At 43.6% G+C, this 18891-nt stretch overlaps 1 protein-coding gene across 10 annotated transcripts in view; it reads right to left on the reverse strand.

Moving 5' to 3' along the window:
* LOC306915666 (protein sidekick-2-like) overlaps nucleotides 1-18891 on the reverse strand; it is a 532391-nt gene that overhangs the window by 87505 nt on the left and 425995 nt on the right. For all 10 annotated transcript variants that reach the window (XM_079493153.1, XM_079493148.1, XM_079493152.1 and 7 more), the window contains 5 exons: nucleotides 17786-17888; nucleotides 13428-13604; nucleotides 7808-7944; nucleotides 4563-4710; nucleotides 671-811 (listed from right to left, as the gene is read on the reverse strand). In XM_079493153.1, the coding sequence (XP_079349279.1) occupies nucleotides 671-811; nucleotides 4563-4710; nucleotides 7808-7944; nucleotides 13428-13604; nucleotides 17786-17888 (706 nt within the window). The remainder of the gene's footprint in view (nucleotides 1-670; nucleotides 812-4562; nucleotides 4711-7807; nucleotides 7945-13427; nucleotides 13605-17785; nucleotides 17889-18891) is intronic.

An 18891-nucleotide genomic window follows, 5' to 3' on the forward strand; every position in this document is an offset into this window, starting at 1 on the left:
CAGTATTGATATACAGTACTTGTACTCAAGTATAACATGTGAGTACTTCTTCCACCATTGACAAATATACACCTTAGGGGCGACTCACACCTTCGCATCTAGCATACAACATTGATGCATGCTAGATGTATGAAAGGGTTTGTTTACATCTTGCCCCAATGCATTTCCAATGGAAGTCACATGGTTTGACACAACATTTGTGTTGTACGGCTTTCGGCTGTGTTTCGACTGCCCCCCACCCCCTCATACAACACAAATGTTGTGTCAAACCATGTGACTCCCATTGGAAATGAATTGAGAGCTTGCATCAGTCAATAAGTCTCATACAACAAGCATACATCAATCTGTTGCGAAGGTGTGAGTCAGGCCTTAGACTCAAGCTCCTCCATCTCAGCTGTCTCTTAGAACGGCACACAGCTCACTGTGTTTGTTCACAGATCCATGGAACAGAGGGGTGTCTTACTCAGTCGTGTGTCACAGGTCAGGTCACCCTATCTCCCGTTTCTGTAGTGTGAGGCAAATTGATGCACTGTACAAGTAACTACACCCCCCCCCCTGGACATGGCACTAGTATATCCCATAATCGCAATACAACCTGGAGGGTTGAGTCAGTAGGACACAACGGCAGTGACAACACAAAGCAATGTGTGTGTGGAGGAGGTGGTCTTACCGGACGCTGTAGCCCCTGAGCACTCCGTTCTGGTGGCTCTCCGGCGGAGGCTGCCACTGGATCATGATGGACTGGTTGGTGCGACCGCTGGCGATGACGTTCTGAGGGGGCGCGCTGGGAGGCTCCTCTGGCAGGGACACACTGCCACGCGCACGCACACGCACACGCACACACACACACACACACACACACACACACACACACACACACACACACACACACACACACACACACACGTAATTAGTGTGGATAAGAGACAGTTGTTAGACACAAACGGGGGAACGACAATCTGAACATGTATTTGTCATCGGGCGTGACAAATGTCAAGCTGGATGACAAATGTCACGCTGACAAAATGTCATCCGGCACACAGACTCCTTACGGGACACTGTGTGTGTCACATGAACACTGTGGTGTTTTAGAGTGTGTCGAGGACAGGGAGGAACACCTCGAAACTGTGATTCAACACAGCAGGTCTCTGATGAGGCCAGTGTTGCCAGATGGGAAATGTTGAATTATTGTACCGGAGGCTTAAAATTATACATCGTATACAGCTAAAAAAGAGACATCACAGGTTGTAAATGTATATATGTATGACCCTTAAGGGACCACTTGGTTCCATCAGTACACTCTAAACTAAACACTAAATTAACACTGATACTTTACAGTTCACCGAGGTCTAGTTTTAGCTGCTATCCATATCTCTCTATTTATCTGTCTGTCTCTCTCGTTGTCTGTGTCCAGGCACGTGCACACATAGACATCAACGGGGGCTCAGCCCCTGCCCTTTTAACGGTATGTAAAACAACTGCCCTCTCCAGACCATGAATGCAGCATTTACTATGGTGAAACAAATGCAAATGCCCCTCCTCTCCTTTCCATGTCATACCCATAGAGTATATATATAATAGAGACTGAACTGGCGCGAAGCTCCGCCCCCCCAGCTATTCATGTCAGTGGAAGTTGCTCAGTGGCGTTTTGAAGCACCCGGAAGACTGCCGGAAGTCCCTCCCCGGACCTCAACTTTGAGGTCCTGAGTGACGTAGGGCAACCGAGCGCTCAACGTTAAAGCCCAGCTGCACAGGGTTTCCCGGTCATGAATCCACGGGTCCGCCTGTAGTCCCTCCTCCTACCACTAGGACCCAGAGCTTCAACGTTGAATAGCCTCGCTGGCCCCTTGGTCATACCCGACACATATTTTTTCCGGAACTCTCCTAATCTTGAACGCAGCATTTTGCATTGGAAGAATTTGTTTAGAAATCCATGTCACATCGCCGCATCTCCAGTAGCCAACGAGTGCGGGGTCATCTTAACCGATTCCGTACATAGGACGTCGCCACACGTCCTAGGGGTCCCAATCGACGCGTACATCCGACGTGTGACGACGTCTTAGCGCATCCTCAATGATACGGGACGAGATAAGAATATTCAGATTTTTTTCCTTTTTTTTTTTGTCAGTTCGCCTTTCGGCTACCGTATGCTACACTCTAGGCAATTGTTAGCTTACCATTGACTTGGCCGTTAGCGCGGCGGAAAGATTGACTCGTCTCTCCTAATCCAGGGCGCTCTCCGTGGTGTTGAACGGATCGATATACTGGCGCTTCATTTCTGCTCCTCATCCGTCTCTCCCGCAAAATACGCTTTTTGGATCATATATCGTATAAATTAAAACGATCGCAATGTAAGCTAGCTATGTAAAGTAAACTTTTTTTAGTGGATTGTTTCCGGGTCATGGGTTTCCGAGTAAAAGCGGCCATGTTGTTCCGGCACCCCAGAGCTCCTATTTTGAAGGACTTCCGGCACTGATTGTGTTAAGGGATTTCAGCCTCTGCCTCTGTAAAACTCTCTGCACGTCCTGTTCTTTTCTCGGTCTCTCTCCCATGTCCATAAAAGGTTCTCAAAATCCCACTTTTTAAAATGCTATTATTTTCCAATATTGCTCCATTTCACCGCAGTCCGTCCTCGGGGACTAAAGCTAATACCGTGACTGGAAAAAAGCAGCAGACACCAAAATCAATCCAGACACATAAACTCCCTATTGTTATCTGCGCGCGCACACGCACACGCACACACACACACACACACACACACACACACACACACACACACACACACACACACACACACACACACACACACACACACACACACAACCCAGAGTCAGGGATGGCCCCAAGATCGATGGTTGAGATTCTTGGTTTGAGAGGCGGCATAAAAGCGCTCTGTGCCGGGGCCCCCTGTACACGTGGGTGAGAAGCCCCTGTGCCTGCCTCTATAACAAGCAGTCATCCTTATCACACTGCAAACAATGCTTTTTAATTTGATTTACTAATGCCAAATAAAAGGTTTTACCACTTAAGGCCAATTTCAGATTTACTACCACCACCACCACTACTACTATTAACCTACATTTTACCTCTGTATTGGGAAATTAGTGACAATATTCACTATTACAAACTATTCACAATTAAAATTGTCTCACTATTACAGACTACTGTACTAGTTAACGGATTACTCTAAGAGCAAACTAACTCGTTAGGTTACTCCTTTAGCCAAAAAAGTATACCCGTTATATAATGCTGTTACTTATAACGCTGTTAACCCCACCACTGTTGTGGACACAGTGAGCTGAAACTGACATAGAGTACCATCTGCCTGTTCTGTGCTGTCAGAGAGAGAATGGACGCTCCCTTGGAGCCTCCGCTCAGTGACATTTCAAGCTCAATTAGAGGAGAGTCTTATTGTGTTTTCCGAGGATAAAAACAGGCTTTATTTTATTATACCTCCCAGTTTTGGGGGGGAAATGGAAGAGTAAAATCTGCCCATCTGCTTGGCAGGCTAGCGGCTTTATTCTGAAGAACTCTGGCAGCATCGTATACGTGTTAAAATCCCCCTGGAATATAAACAATGATCTTTTTTTAAATGGCTTTGGTAAAGTGTGGACTGGATAAGCCTGGTGTTAATGTTAATACAGAGTGATATGTCATAGGATGATAGCATAATTTATTATTAGGAACATTGGAGCAGTGGCGTGCACAGATAGACACTAGGGGGTGCTAGAGCACCCCCTGCCCTTTTGGCAATGTGCCCTTTTGAAAAAAAAGAAAAAAAAAACTCTTTTTTTTTTTTCAAAAATAGCAGACCTACAAGTTCATAGCGCGCCACTCGGTGGCGCGCTATGAGCTTGTAGATCTGCTATTTTTCAATAGCTAAAGCATAACATAATGCTAACACCAAAAGGGGTTCCCGCCCAAAATAGATTAAGGCAACCGGCCGGTTCCACGCGCTGCACAAGGTGCCCTTTTTTAACTTGAGCACCTGCCCCTCTAAATGTCTGTGCACGCCACTGCATTGGAGTCAGGTCAGCGGTTCCCAACCTGTGGGCTGCGGGTCCAACTGGAGGGCTGTGAGGATATTGCAATTGTGGGGCCATAGTCCTCCCACCTCTCCTGGGTCACGGTTTAAAAAAATAAACAAATCACCCCAGTGGTTTTATCGTGTGACTCTATGTCGTTTATGATATTGAGTTAGGCTACATTTTGAACCCTTTACCTGTACTTTTTGTGGTAAAAGTGCTCAAACTTTCTTTTTTCCCTGCCTTGACATCTTTACCTGCTGCTATATACTGTATATATATGCCTGCTATATAGCCTATCTGCTGCTCAGTGTTCTCATACACATTTCTATTTCCATGTTGCATCTAATGTACATCTGACAATCTGTCTTCATGTTTGACCATTTTTGGAAACTGCAAACTGGTACAGAAAGCATAATTTCTTTTGCACAGGTAACCTTGAGATGTGAAAATAAAGAAACTGAAATGAACACTCATGTGAACCCTGTGTGCGTGTGAGTGTGTACGTGTGCGTGCGTGCGTCTCTCTCTCTCTCACCGGTCAGTCTCCTTGCTGAACTGTCCCTTGCCCACGTCGTTGACGGCACACAGGCGGAACTGGTAGGAGCGGGCGGGGATCAAACCGCTGACCGTCACCGCCATGGAGTCCGGCTCTATGTTGGCCAACAGGATGGCCCAGGGTGCATCTGCAGTAAACACACACGCGCGCGCGCGCACGCGCACACGCACACACGCACACACACACACACACACACACACACACACACACACACACACACACACACACACACACACACACACACACACACAAAACATTACTCTAAAACTCATTGTGTTGATATAGCCTTTGGCTCAGTGGTTCACAAACGATTTAGCTCAAGACCAAGAAGAGAAATGATGGGATGAGAAAATAATGTTTTCCCGGGACCCAAACTGTGAGCCCAGCATGTACAGTATGTTATTGAAAAATAGCAGATCTACAAGGTCATAGATCTGCTATTTTGAAAATGGTGAAAATGGTGAAAATGTGGCCCAAATCTGAAATGTATATTCTTTCACAGTGAACATTTTTACTCAAACATTTGCTTCTGGGAGGTCCCTGGAACTACATATTTCCAGATGGAGGTCCGCAGCCAAATACAGATAATTCTGGGGGTTCTTGACATGAAAAAGGTTGAGCACCACTGACATAGAAACATAGGTTTTTCAGAAGGCATTTTTGTAGAATCTAATGTCAGGTCTAAGTGGGTTAAACATGCTGTGATGAGCATTCATGATGCCATCATTTTATAAATTACTGACAAATATTCATAGTGTCTTTATGACATAAACTAATTGCTTAGAAGAATGAACTGAAACGTGTAGTGTGTTTGATCAGTCAATTTGACTGAATCCGTAGTGTGTTTGTGTTGCTGTCTGCCGAAAGAAAAGTCAGTTTTTCAAGTGAAGCGTTTCATGCCATCTGGGAAGATTAAGACAAAGCCAGTCCAACTTGACATTCAACATGCTGGTGGTTTGTTCAAACAATCTCAAAGGTCACGCTGCCAATTTTCTTCTCTCCAGCCCTTCAAATATACTTTCACATGTATTTGTATGAGCTCCTCCGGGGATAAAAAACAAAACAAAAACAAAACAACAACAGCAGATACAAAAAACCTCAAAAGAACCTAAAAAATAACACGTTTTTTTTTTAGTTAACAACTAGCTTTTGAATTCTAGTTTTCTCTCATTGCGGCGGTATTGATCCTGACAGCCATGGCTTGAGCCTCAGACAGACTCACAGCTTTTCCCTTTAATTCCAAACTCGACTGAGTATAAATAATGCATCCAATCTGTATACGCAGAGCAGACATAGACAGACACATGCATCGTATCTGAGAACTATCTGCAAACACGGCTTAGCAGCGCAAGGCACAGCCCAGAACACAAGGATTACAGCGAGCTGGCCACCCAAAGAAATAGTGCTTCTTCAAGAAGCAAGACGGCATTATTATGTGTCACTGACTTATACACGTATACAAGCAGCACAATGTTGCTGGGACTTGTTCTGCTAAAGATTGCACAACATCCTAGATAGTATATTAAAGCGGCACTACAGTTGGGTGCCACCGATATTGTCCCTTATCATTTGACCCATTTAGGCCTGACCTCAAAATTAAAAAAAATCCTTCTAAATCCTCCAGTTTTCTGAAATAAATATTTTCACGATTTTTCAAAAATAGCAGACCTACAAGCTCGTAGCGCGCCACTCGGTGGCGCGCTACGAGCTTGTAGATCTGCTATTTTTCAATAGCTAAATTATAACAATGTTTAAAACACCAAAAGGGGTTCCCGCCCAAAATGTGTTAACTGTCCTTTTGCGCAGATCACACAAACCTCAGCAAAAAGAAAAGGACAATATCGATGGCCTCCAACTGTATGTAACCTTTTTTAATGGATACAATTAAATGTTAATCCAATCTGTATGGTAGAGAATGTTATTACAATATAACTTATACCATTTTTCTCCCTGCTCTTCTATTTTAAACATTTAGATCGTGTCAAAGGTGATGTCTCACCTAGACACAGGATCTGACACGAACTTTGACCTGATGGTCAAGATTAAATGTATCCCCTGAGCAAGCAGGCAGGCAGGTTCAATGGTAAAAATGTCAGCAGTTTACTTTAGTTGGGGAAATAATACAAAAGAAGCTACATTTGCTGAGGATAAGCAGTGGTTCTCAACCCCCCCCCCCCACACACACACACACACACACTGCACACAATAGTGCACAGTTTTTGTCGTTTTCATGCCCATGTGTGTAAGTAGGACATGGATTGTGTGCCCATCTGTGCGCCCATGGTTATGTCTTAAATTGACATGTCTCATGGCTTATTGTTGGCACATCACTATCCTGTGGGAACAGACAGCAATAATGTGTTTTAGACCAGCTAAACCTGGTCTAAATCTTCTCGGCGCAGGGGAGAGAAGAGAGAGAGAGAGAGAGAGAGAGAGAGAGAGAGAGAGAGAGAGAGAGAGAGAGAGAGAGCACAATCTTTATAGTTTCGTAAGATAGTCCAGTAGTCCCTCTAAGTTTCAATGCAACACAGCTCTGTTTTCACTTATATTTGTAATTAAAATATATACATTTATTTAATTGTACATACGTTGTTTTGTTTGTTTTTCGCTCCACTTTTGCTTTGGCAATATCAACTTGTTTTCTCATGCCAATAAAGCTCAATTGAATTGAAGAGAGAGAGAGAGAGAGAGAGAGAGAGAGAGAGAGAGAGAGAGAGAGAGAGAGAGAGAGAGAGAGAGAGAGAGAGAGAGATGTTTACTTCATTGCCGAGTCAGAAAATGAGTTCAAGGACCAATACACTGTTATACACCAATACACCTATAAACATGTTCAAGGATGATCTCTCTTGTCTTTGAAAAAGTTTGTGAACCCAATACTTTCTGGTTGTCTTCATCTGTTTCTGCGCAGCATAGCTGCTGGAAGCCGTGACGCAGTTTCAGGTCATTGATATCCAAGTTGGTTTATACTGTTTATTCAAGGTTCAATCATCAGCGTGGATGATGATCACATCGTTACTGTTCAATTTCAAGGTTCCCTAATAACTCTGAGAGGGTACAAATGGAATGGACTTGTAACCCCAGGCGTTACAGGGTCCATTTGGAACCCCCTCAAGGAACCCTGGGGGTCCCTGCATCCATGCAAACATGGACTACATGTTTAGAACCACCGTTGCAATCAGTCACAGCAACGAAATATAGTCGCAATAAGGTGAGTGGTGACTTACTGTTCTCAGACACCTCCAGGATGTAACGGATCAGCGGGCTGTTGCCGTCGAACGGCTTGGCCCAGGTCAGGTTGATGGCTCTCTTCTCTGACACACTCAGCACCGCCATGGGGTTCTCTGGGGCGTGGGGCAGCTGTCTGCAATGGAGAGGGAGTCACAGTCACATTAACATGGGGTTCTCTGGGGTGTGGGGCAGCTGTCTGCAATGGAGAGGGAGTCACAGTCACATTAACATGGGGTTCTCTGTGGCGTGGGGCAGCTGTCTGCAATGGAGAGGGAGTCACAGTCACATTAACATGGGGTTCTCTGGGGAGTGGGGAAGCTGTCTGCAATGGCGAGGGAGTCACAGTCACATTAACATGGGGTTCTCTGGGGCGTGGGGAAGCTGTCTGCAATGGAGAGGGAGTCACAGCCACATTAACATGGGGTTCTCTGGGGCGTGGGGCAGCTGTCTGCAATGGCGAGGGAGTCACAGTCACATTAACATGGGGTTCTCTGGGGCGTGGGGCAGCTGTCTGCAATGGAGAGGGAGTCACATTCACATTAACATGGGGTTGTCTGGGGCGTGGGGAAGCTGTCTGCAATGGAGAGGGAGTCACAGTCACATTAACATGGGGTTCTCTGGGGCGTGGGGAAGCTGTCTGCAATGGAGAGGGAGTCACAGTCACATAAGCATGGGGTTCTGGGGAAGCTGCCTGAAGAAGACGATTCGAAACGTTGCATTTTTGTTGCTGTTTGCCTTGATGCCTGACATCCAGCACCTGGCCTGAATATAGGCATTGAGATGTGCACACAATCTTCTCTGTGCAATGGAGAGGGAATCACAGTTACATTAAACATGGGGTTCTATGGGGCATGGGGCAGCTGTCTGCAATGGAGTCACAGTATAAACAGCCAAACTCCATGACTCTGCTTTTATGAATAAAAAGGACGGTACGTTTGTCCAATCTGTATGGTAGAGCATGTTGATACAATATAGAACTTGGGGTGGTTGCATTTGGTCTCCCTGCTCTTCTATTGAGACTGCATCGTGTCAAAGGCCATGTCTCACCTATAGACACATGATCTGACACAAAGTTTGATAATGGTCAAGACCATAGATATTAAAACAAATATAGATGCCTCATTGGCCGCTGCAGTTCATTGGAGCGACCTGTCTCCAACGGGAGGAGGAAGTCAAGCGGAATCTTGAAGGCAGGCGCCTCTCTGATTTGCTCCCGCTATGCTTCGCAAGGAATCTCTGGAAAGCTTGCCAATGCATCACGCATCGCCATCGCCTCCCGTTGCCTCCATGTTGCCTTTTTCCAGTTTTTCATGTGTCTATGAGGTGACAGTAGTTCATTAGACACCCTGGAGTCGTTGTTATGTGCAATGGTGTATTAACTTTGTATTTAGGGTTTCTTCCTGGAGGCTGAACCCTTGACAGTCAAACGGGCCAATGAAATAAACAGTAATATAGTGACACACACTATCAGCCCCTCCCCTAACCCCTCCCCCTTTATCATACAACTACAGCTGTGGGTGTGGCTTCAGTTCAGGTGGATCACCACCCATCACCACCCACCAGGCAAACCAGGCATACTTAATGCACTGGTGGGCGTGTCCATATAAAAGCATGGTTTTAACAAATACTGTACACTTTTTGGAAAAAAGCTCTTCCTTATATTATAATAATACCTGATGATCATGTTTTAGGGTGGAAAGAAATCGTGGCACTCCATCTTTAAGACTTTTTTTTTTTTTAATCCATTGAGACCTGGAACGCATCCATGTCACGTTAGCGTTTAACCATTAACCCATTTTGGGCGGGAACCCCTTTTGGTGTTTTAAACATTATGTTATAATTTAGCTATTGAAAAATAGCAGATCTACAAGCTCATAGCGCGCCACCAAGTGGCGCGCTATGAACTTGTAGGTCTGCTATTTTTGAAAAATCGTTAAAATGTGCCTCAAAACTTTCCGAAAATGATTTTTTCGACGTCAGGCCTGAATGGGTTAAGCAAAGCATCCATGGTAGGGAGGGCTGCAGAAGACGTAACGTAGCATTTGGTTTCTGTGAGCTGCATGTCACCTCACGGTGAAGCAAAGTGGAACCATTTCCCTGAAAAAAGTGAGATGGGGGGATGACAGCCGAGAGACATGACAGGAAGACGGTCGTCTTGTCAAGATGGACAGACAGGAAGTACAGGAAATAGAGACAAGTATCACCCCGACAGGGAAATGGATTGACAGCTGCTGCTGGTACAGTACGAGTATGTGTGCGCGTGTGTGTGTGCGTACAGTATGTGTGTGTGTGTGTGTGCACGTGTGTACTTGTATTGCTATACCTGAGGGCCAAATGTCCTCGCAAGTGTAGTAGAACTTGAGAGACCGCCAACATGGTTGTTTTATAGTTTAACAAAAGAAAACATTCAGGTTGGTTTTACGTTTAGCATTAGATATTTAGAGGTGATTTACGTGTGTGTGTGTGTGTGTGTGTGTGTGCGTGCGTGCGTGCGTGCGTGCGTGCGTGCGTGCGTGCGTGCGTGCGTGCGTGCGTGCGTGCGTGCGTGCGTGCGTGCGTGCGTGCGTGCGTGCGTGCGTGCGTGCGTGCGTGCGTGCGTGCGTGTCATTAATTCACTGGGCCATAAATTCAGATAAGCAGGTAGACAGACGGATCAATAGATGAACTGCATAGAGATGAACAGATAGACAGTAAACTCTCAGCCAATAGGGCAGGCTGCCAGACAGACAGACAGACAGACAGACATACAGACAGACAGACAGACAGACAGACAGACAGACAGACAGACAGACAGACAGACAGACAGACAGACAGACAGACAGGCAGGCAGGCAGGCAGGCAGGCAGGCAGGCAGACAGACTTCTATTCAGTCAATTGTGTCTACTGCCTACCAGTGACATCATCGATGGGGAACACAAATCTAATAAAAGCTATACAGTCTGTTTTCTTCCTGGAAAGTTAGCGTGCTGAAATAGAAGCCATTGCGTTCAACATGACACCATATGCTTATCCACTCTACTTAACCACAGTTTTAAACTGAGTGCGTTTCCCTTCCACTTGGCTGGCATCATCTATCATTGTCAATTCCAGTGCGTTATTATGAGCTTGTAGATCGGCATTTTCTTGCTATTTTCTGTGCTCCACGCACGCACGCACGCACACACGCACGAGCGTGCGCGAGGAGGGGAGTCAGCGCCGCGGGGGGTAGCACTGTGAGGGAGAGGTGAGAAGCCATGCGCCTTTTCATGCGAAAAGCCACTGGGAGAGAGAGGTGTCGATGAAAAACACAGCAGGAAGCGGATGAGTGAGGCAGGTGTATGAGAGGTGATGGGTTACGCTACAGTACAGAGGGAATGAAGTGTGTGTGTGGGTCACACAGCGTGTGTGCGTGTGTGTGTGTGTGTATCGTTGCTGTATCTCCATTTTCCATCTTTTTATGTTTATTTTATTTTATTTAATGCCCTGTTCCAGTGGTTCTCAAGCCTTTTTGTCTCAGGTCAACCCTGAAATAACTTTTTCATCCACAGCACCTTAGAATAATTGTGTTACTTTAGTTCATAGCATCTTACATTTATGCCCTACGTAAATATGTCTTATCTTTCCCCCTTATATTATACAGTACTAGAAGGGTGCCCGTTGGGCACTGGCCTACTTGGAACGATGCAAGTTGGAAATGCTTCCCCCACCCAGTTATTATGTCCGTGGCCCTTTTATGCCCATATATGAAGTTCTTTGTCAGGCATGCCCAAATAATGGAGTCTATGCAGATGTCAGAACAGGCCAGCTCCATATATGGAGCCTGGGCAGGGGCCTTTTGTGCAAGTTCTGGATAACGGTGGGTCCGACGGACTCAACGCCGGGCACTGCACTCCCTGTGGTGTAGAACGCATGTGTCGAATTTGAAGTCAGTGTGGCGAACGGTTCTCGAGTTACGTGGATTACAGTTTACAGACATACAGAGACGCATTTATAGATAGATAATGTTACGAGGTGAACGTCAGAGATTAGGATATTTCACTTTCAAAAAAAGTTTTGTTTTTTAAGTTCAGTATGCAACGTCAAACTCCATTACCGATTGGTATTATTTAAGTGGAGAAATAATGGACCAAAGTTAAGTTTCCAAACTTTTGTTGCTGAGTTTATATTAAATATGATATTCATTTTAGCTGACCTGTCCCCTTCCTATACAAACCCATTGTAACTTCAAACTCCTTTTTAACCATGTTGGATTCATCAAAAACACCCGTCCTTGGTTCTCTGATGACTGATATTGTTCTCCTGATACGTGAGGGGTCTGTGATTTTTAATTACTTATTGTCATTTATTTCTTTATTTGTAAAATGATTTTTTTTCAATATAATTACAAATAAATGAAGAAAAAAAAGTAATTTAAAAATCACGGCCCCCTCATGTATATATCAGGATGACAATATCAGTCATCAGAACCAAGGACAGCTGTTTTCGATGAATCTATCATGGTTACAATGGAATTTGAAGTTACAATAGAGCGTCGCAGTCCCGCCCCCTACCATGGACCAGGAAATGATTCTCCGTTCATTTTCCTCATAGACATTTCAGAAAGTATTTATTTAAAGACGTTTACGCCGCGGACAAAGCCAACTCGAGTCGTGACAAATCATGACAACAAACACAATTTTTGGGGCCCAAAAAATAATTAGAAAGAAGAAAAAAACGGCAGGTTACAACAGTTTTTTTGTTGTTTTTCTTCTTTGTAATTATTTGTTTGGTCCAAAATATTGTTTGTGTTGTCATGAGTTGTCACGACTCGAGTTGGCTTTGTCCGTGGCGTAACCGTCTTTAAATAAATACTTTTTGAAATGTCTATGGGAAAAATGCATTGGGATTCATTTCCTGGTCCATGGTAGGGGGAGGGACTGCGACGCTCTATAGGAATAGGTTTGTATCGGAAGGGGGCAGGGCAGCTAAAATTAATTTTAAATATCTAAATACTGAATCAAGCAACTTAAAAACTGTCTGAGGTGTTCACATAAGCCTGAGTAGATGAAACTACCAAAAGTGTTTTTGAAAGTGAAATATCCCTTTTATTTAACTTTGTTTAAGCAATTGAACCCTGCAGTATTCTGGGTGCAACATTCACCAAAAATAGCCGATCTACAAGCTCACAACACGTAGAACGGCTATTTTTCGGTGAGGAGATTTGATTACAGTACAGTATAAAGTATTAAACTGAAGTGATGAATTCTAAATATTATAAAGTGTTGACTTGCATCACGGCACCCTGCACTTTGAGAAACCCTGCCCTATATTTTATACTTGTGCCACACAAAAGAGGCAAAAATAGTCGATCAACAAGCTGCTCTTGTATCGGTTTTCACCTATACTGAAATGCAGAGGGAGTGTTGGGCGGGTGGAGTGGGACGGAGGCTCTATGTCCTCCCGATGGGGGCTCCTCATTCGCAGGTGAGTTAGTAGGATACAACAGCAGTGACAACACGGAAAGTTAAAATATGGAGATAAGAGGTTTCTGCCTGACAGCAACAATATAGGAAATGAGTGTGCACAAGGGGGAGAGAAAGAGTTTGATCACTAGAGAGAGAGAGAGAGAGAGAGAGAGAGAGAGAGGGACATATATACCTGACGCGCAGGTGTGCGCTGCGGGAGTCGTTCCCCCCCACGGAGGTGACACGGCAGGTGTAGGTTCCTATGTCGCCCGACCAGGTCTGGGAGATGTGCAGGGTTCCGTCAGGATCCAGGCGCATGCGGGGGATGGACTGGGCGTTGATGACAGAGCCCTCCTTCTCCCACACGTGCCTGCATGAGTGGGAAGGAACAAAATATAGTATCACTGCATTAATGATTAATAACCATGAATGATTAGCTAATTTCCCTAACCTTGTCTTCATTTGACACCCCTCATTGGAAACTGTTCATGGCATATGAACAGTATAAATATTGGTTATTTTAAATGTTTTCTTGTGAAATAGTATACCAACTTTAAATTAACTTTGAGCCTAATTATTCAGAAAAACAGAACAGAAAATCCACTGAATGTTAAAAGTTCAGGTTTTTTGGGTGCAATTGAGGTCAGAAAACCGTTAAAAAAAAAGAACATATTATGTCACAGTCACTGTATACTATAAAGACAAAGTCTACTTCACAAGCAGAACTTGGAAGCTGTGTTGGAATTATTGCACCTCTGTCTTTTCATGTCAGCCATCATCGTAACGGAACAGGCTCTGGCAGACAGTGAGATATGAGAACAAACCGCTGACACCTGCATTTCAAACAGCCTACAGTATGTGTACGTTCACATGCCTCGCAACCTGCCAGTCTCAGACGCATCACTCACACCCCGCTCTGGAAAGACACGCTACCGGAAGAAGTACTGACAGGTTTTGCTTAAGTAAAAGTATCGTATGTGGAAATATTCTGGAAATGTCAGTAAGTAAGTAAGTAAGTAAGTACTCATTATGCACAATGTCCCATTTCACAAGTTCAATATGTATAAAGAATCCTTTGAAAATAGCAGATCTACAAGCTCACGACGTGCTGCGCTGTGAGCTTGTGGATCTGCTATTTTCAAATTGCCAAAGTGCAGTATTATACAGGGTTGAATATGTCAATTAACACTTTGTAATAATATGAGGCCGCTCGCTCAGCATCAAATGTAACTATTAATAAACAAGAATTGATCAATTAATTACCAGCTGTATTATTATTATCTGCGGGGGTCCGCTATAACTGTCTCTGTGTCAGTTTTTTTTTAAATCAAAGTTTCTTTATTAATTTTTCAAGTCACATGAGTCAAAAATAGCATACAAATTTTTCTTGAACTTTGTTTTTACCCCTCCCTCCCCCCAGAGTATCTTGTACCATTAACAATGAAATAAAAGGCACATACAAATATACATATACATATTCAAAAATAAAATAAATTAATCAAATATTAGACACCTCTGTGTCAGTTTTAGTGCAGTAGTTTAGGTGTAGGAACCAAAATTGGAACTATTGTGTTCCGAGTCGTTCGTTTCCAGCGAACGACGTTTTGCGGTGCGCACATACATAAAAATGTCTGCTGGTTTCATAGTATCATAACAAGAAATATAAAAAGTTCACAACGAGGTTCCCAATTTCCTCTTGTACTGTATGCAGCCACTAAGTTCTCATGGCTTTGGGCACACGCACACACGCACGCACGCACGCACACACGCACACACGCACACACAAACAACGCATCACGGTTTAACCAATGAGAAAGCCAACTGGACTAGCACAGCGACGTCAGCCAAAGAGAAAACCAGCTGGACTAGAGGACTAGCTTGCTATTGCAGCTGATAAAAATATAACGTCAGCCAGAATATTTGTTCTCTTTCTCTCTTTAAGTTTTATATTATGAAGTTAATTATTTAGGTAAAGTACAGCTTTCACAAGCCATTTGTCTCAATTGGAGAGAGAGCCTTTTCTTTTTAAATGCTGAAACTTCATTCAGCCGTGCCAGACAAAGAGGTCGATATGAATCTTCCTTTCGCTGCAATAAATTCACACATACGTCTGCCTCTGATATCGTCTCTGGCGGGCGGGAACCTCATATGTCCAAAACTTTCAGGATTAAAAATTCTACAGCATGGGTTCCCAACCACTGGTACTAGTACCAGTAGTGGTACTTGAGCCCCCCTCTGGTGGTACTCATAGGAGTCGCCCAAAAAAGGAGAAAAAAGACAATAGTGGAATGAAATACATTTACAGATAGTTGTTCTGACCAAGCAATTGGTTGAAATAGGCCGTGCTGAAATTAGCATGACAGCACACCTAGCCGTACGATTTTAGGAAGGATCACATTAGAAATGTATCAGTTGTGCGTCAGAGCAGCAGCAAAATTGTCTTAGGAAAGGAACAAAAACAAAACAATTTAAAGAATAAATTACATTTTCCTCCTGGGTTAATAATAGCTGAATAGGATGGGGCAGGTCTACTCTACGCTCCTGTATTTTAACATCAGTTATTGTGGTGGTACTTGGAGAGCCAGATATTTTCTGTGGTGGTACTTCAGTATAAAAAGGTTGAAAACCCCTGTTCTACAGCATCAATAGTAGCAGATCTACAAGATCTACAAGCAAACACAATTTTGGATTTGCTACTTTTGATGCTTTTGTGTGACACTGTAGTATGATCGAGTAGGGCAGTGGTTCTCAACCAGTGGTCCCCAACTAAACTAAATGATGGAGAGATGGTAAGAAAATGGACCATTATAGATCTTTAACCCATTTAGGCCTGACGTCGAAATTAAAAAATAAAGTCTTCTGAAAGAATATATGTTACATTTTCAAAGATTTGTGCCGCATTTTCACAATTTTTCAAAAATAGCAGAACTACAAGCTCGTAGCGCGCCACTTGGTGGCGCGCTATGAGCTTGTAGATCTGCTATTTTTCAATAGCTAAAGCATAACATAATGCTAACACCAAAAGGGCCGGTTCCCGCCCAAAATGGGTTAAATCTTGAGAGTGTAACATGAAACCAAATGGACCCTTACAGGTCCATTTGGTTTCATGTTACGCTCGCAAGAGGTCAATTATCGTTAGTCAACACAATTGGAGAATGTAGAAGAATTGTTATTTTGACCAACGTTTTCCTGTTATCTCTCCTATGGTACCAGTACCACATCAACACAGCATGGAATTGCGCACAAAATCTCATCCGACAGAAATATATACAAGATATTCTTAGTCTTGTGTCTGAGAGGCTAAATCTCATCAATGATGATTTCCTGTTTTTCCATAGAAGTATATATTTGTACGTCTTTAAATGTTCTGATGAATTGAAAATGGAGGACCCTGATGTAAACAAGTCATAGTGTTTTTCATGGTTTCGTCCTCGTAGCAGTTTTTGTATTGGCCTGTGCTTTAGTTTGAAATGTACCCATTCTACATACTGTGAATACAATCAATCAATCAATCAATCAATCAATCAATCAATCAAATGATGGTCCGTTGCTCAAATGCCAAATAACCCATTTTGGGCGGGAACCCCTTTTGGTGTTTTAAACATTGTTATAATTTAGCTATTGAAAAATAGCAGATCTACAAGCTCATAGCGCGCCACCGAGTGGCGCGCTACGAGCTTGTAGGTCTGCTATTTTCGAAAAATCGTGAAAATATTTATTTCAGAAAACTGGAGGATTTAGAAGATTTTTTTTAAATTTTGAGGTCAGGCCTAAATGGGATAAATAATGGAACTTGATATGAAAAGGGTTGATAAACCACTGAAGTAGGGCGTTCATTTGTTGATGAACAAGTATGGCGTATTGAGAGAGATATTGGAGATAAGAGGTTTCTGGCCAACATGGACGGTATCCCACTGAGAGGACCTGGCAGATGAGGACAGCTGCATCAGCTGCACGCTGCCATCTCTCCTCCTCGCTATCAGTTAACGTGCTGAGCGGGCTGGATCTGCTGGCAGCTAGCGCTAACACCGTGTCCACCATTACCTCCTCAAAGGAAACTCTTATTTCATTGGCTTAGATCAGACGGCAAACGTGACGATTTCTCGGAAGGGCCAGGGGGGGGGGGGGGGGGGATGTACTGGAGTAAAAAGTAAGTAGTAGTTGGAACGGAAGTAGTAAAAGTGAAAGTACAGACAAGACATCTGACCTATTCACACACGTATCACCTTTCCCGCTAAAGTATTTTTATTTTATTATATTTTTCACTTCATTTCATTTTTGGTGTGAAAAGAGGCCAATTCATACCTGGCATCATTTCACACATTTGTCCGTGCCAAATTGCCAATGCTTGAACAATTCACTGATGTTCCCCTGAAGTGCCAATGGCAGGTTCTCTGAAACTTTGGAATGTCACATCTGTAGATGCTAATCCCTGGTAGAACATGAAGTAACAGCGTGCAGATTTATTCACCACCAGTTTGGCGCGCACGTGCGTGTGTGTGTGTGTGTGTGTGTGTGTGTGTGTGTGTGTGTGTGTGTGTGTGCCTCTACCTGACAGTGACACTGGGGTCGTGGGTGACACCACAGGTCAGGACAGCCTTGGTTCCCTTGATGACGCTCTGGTCCTGAGGGGGCATGGTGATGCGTGTGCGAGCTGGAAAAAGGGGGGGAAAATCGTTTCAGCTTGATTTTTATAAAAGACAAAACAGGGATACAGAAGCATCAACTACAAATTCCACCCCACTCAATAATGGCTCTTCCCCAAACCCATGCAGCTCCCGCACACCAACCACCACAAAAAGGACAAAATACATATGACAAAACTATCATAATAATCACAATATAATAATTCAAATAAACTTAATCAAAAGTTCAGCAAAAAATTTATACATTTCATCAACAAGAATCAATAGAATTAACCCCTCCCTGCAAGTCACCCTCTCATAGGCTTATGGAAAAAACAGCAAAAGAACAAATCCTACTAATAATCAAAAGATGGACATTTCGTATGCAACATATGCTATTAATAATAATAAATACGTTTTTTAGGTATTCTAACTCTTTCAAAAATGTATATTTTCTTCCTGACTGCTGGGGTCAGAATGTCAACACCTAGCCTACATTACCCACGCTAAAGGCAACATGCCAGCCTCGGTTTCTAATGAAAGAGTTGAGCTTTCCAAAGCTTCGCTTTAAAACCAACCATGCTCTTCAGCCATTGCTGCACTAAACAAACTGCTTCGCTGATATGATGTTTCTGTGTATACTGGGAACTTCATGTGTAAGTAGTAAGTAAATTTTATTTATAAAGCACTTTTCCAAACAAAAGTTACAAACTGCTTTGTCTATTGCTCCCGATGTGCATTCACACATTCAGAAGTCACTAGGCATTTCAAGTTTGAGGATAGCCGACAGCCGTTTCTGAGTGGGAAGAGAGAGAGAGACCGCCTGGGAATTGAAAGGTTGCTGGTTCGACGCTCTAGTCTATATAGCTGGATGGATCCCAAGACTACTGCCTGAGGTCTCCTTCATACTCTCTATATCCTCACTCGAAGTTCAACTCAATCAAAGCAATAGGCAACCAGGTCTATGAAAACAAGTGAAGTGATAATAGGCCACACGAGCACTTCAAACATTATATGCAAATCTGTAACAGT

The sequence above is a fragment of the Electrona antarctica genome (assembly GCF_951216825.1).
Source record: "Electrona antarctica genome assembly, chromosome: 22".
Classification (NCBI taxonomy): Eukaryota; Metazoa; Chordata; class Actinopteri; order Myctophiformes; family Myctophidae; genus Electrona; species Electrona antarctica.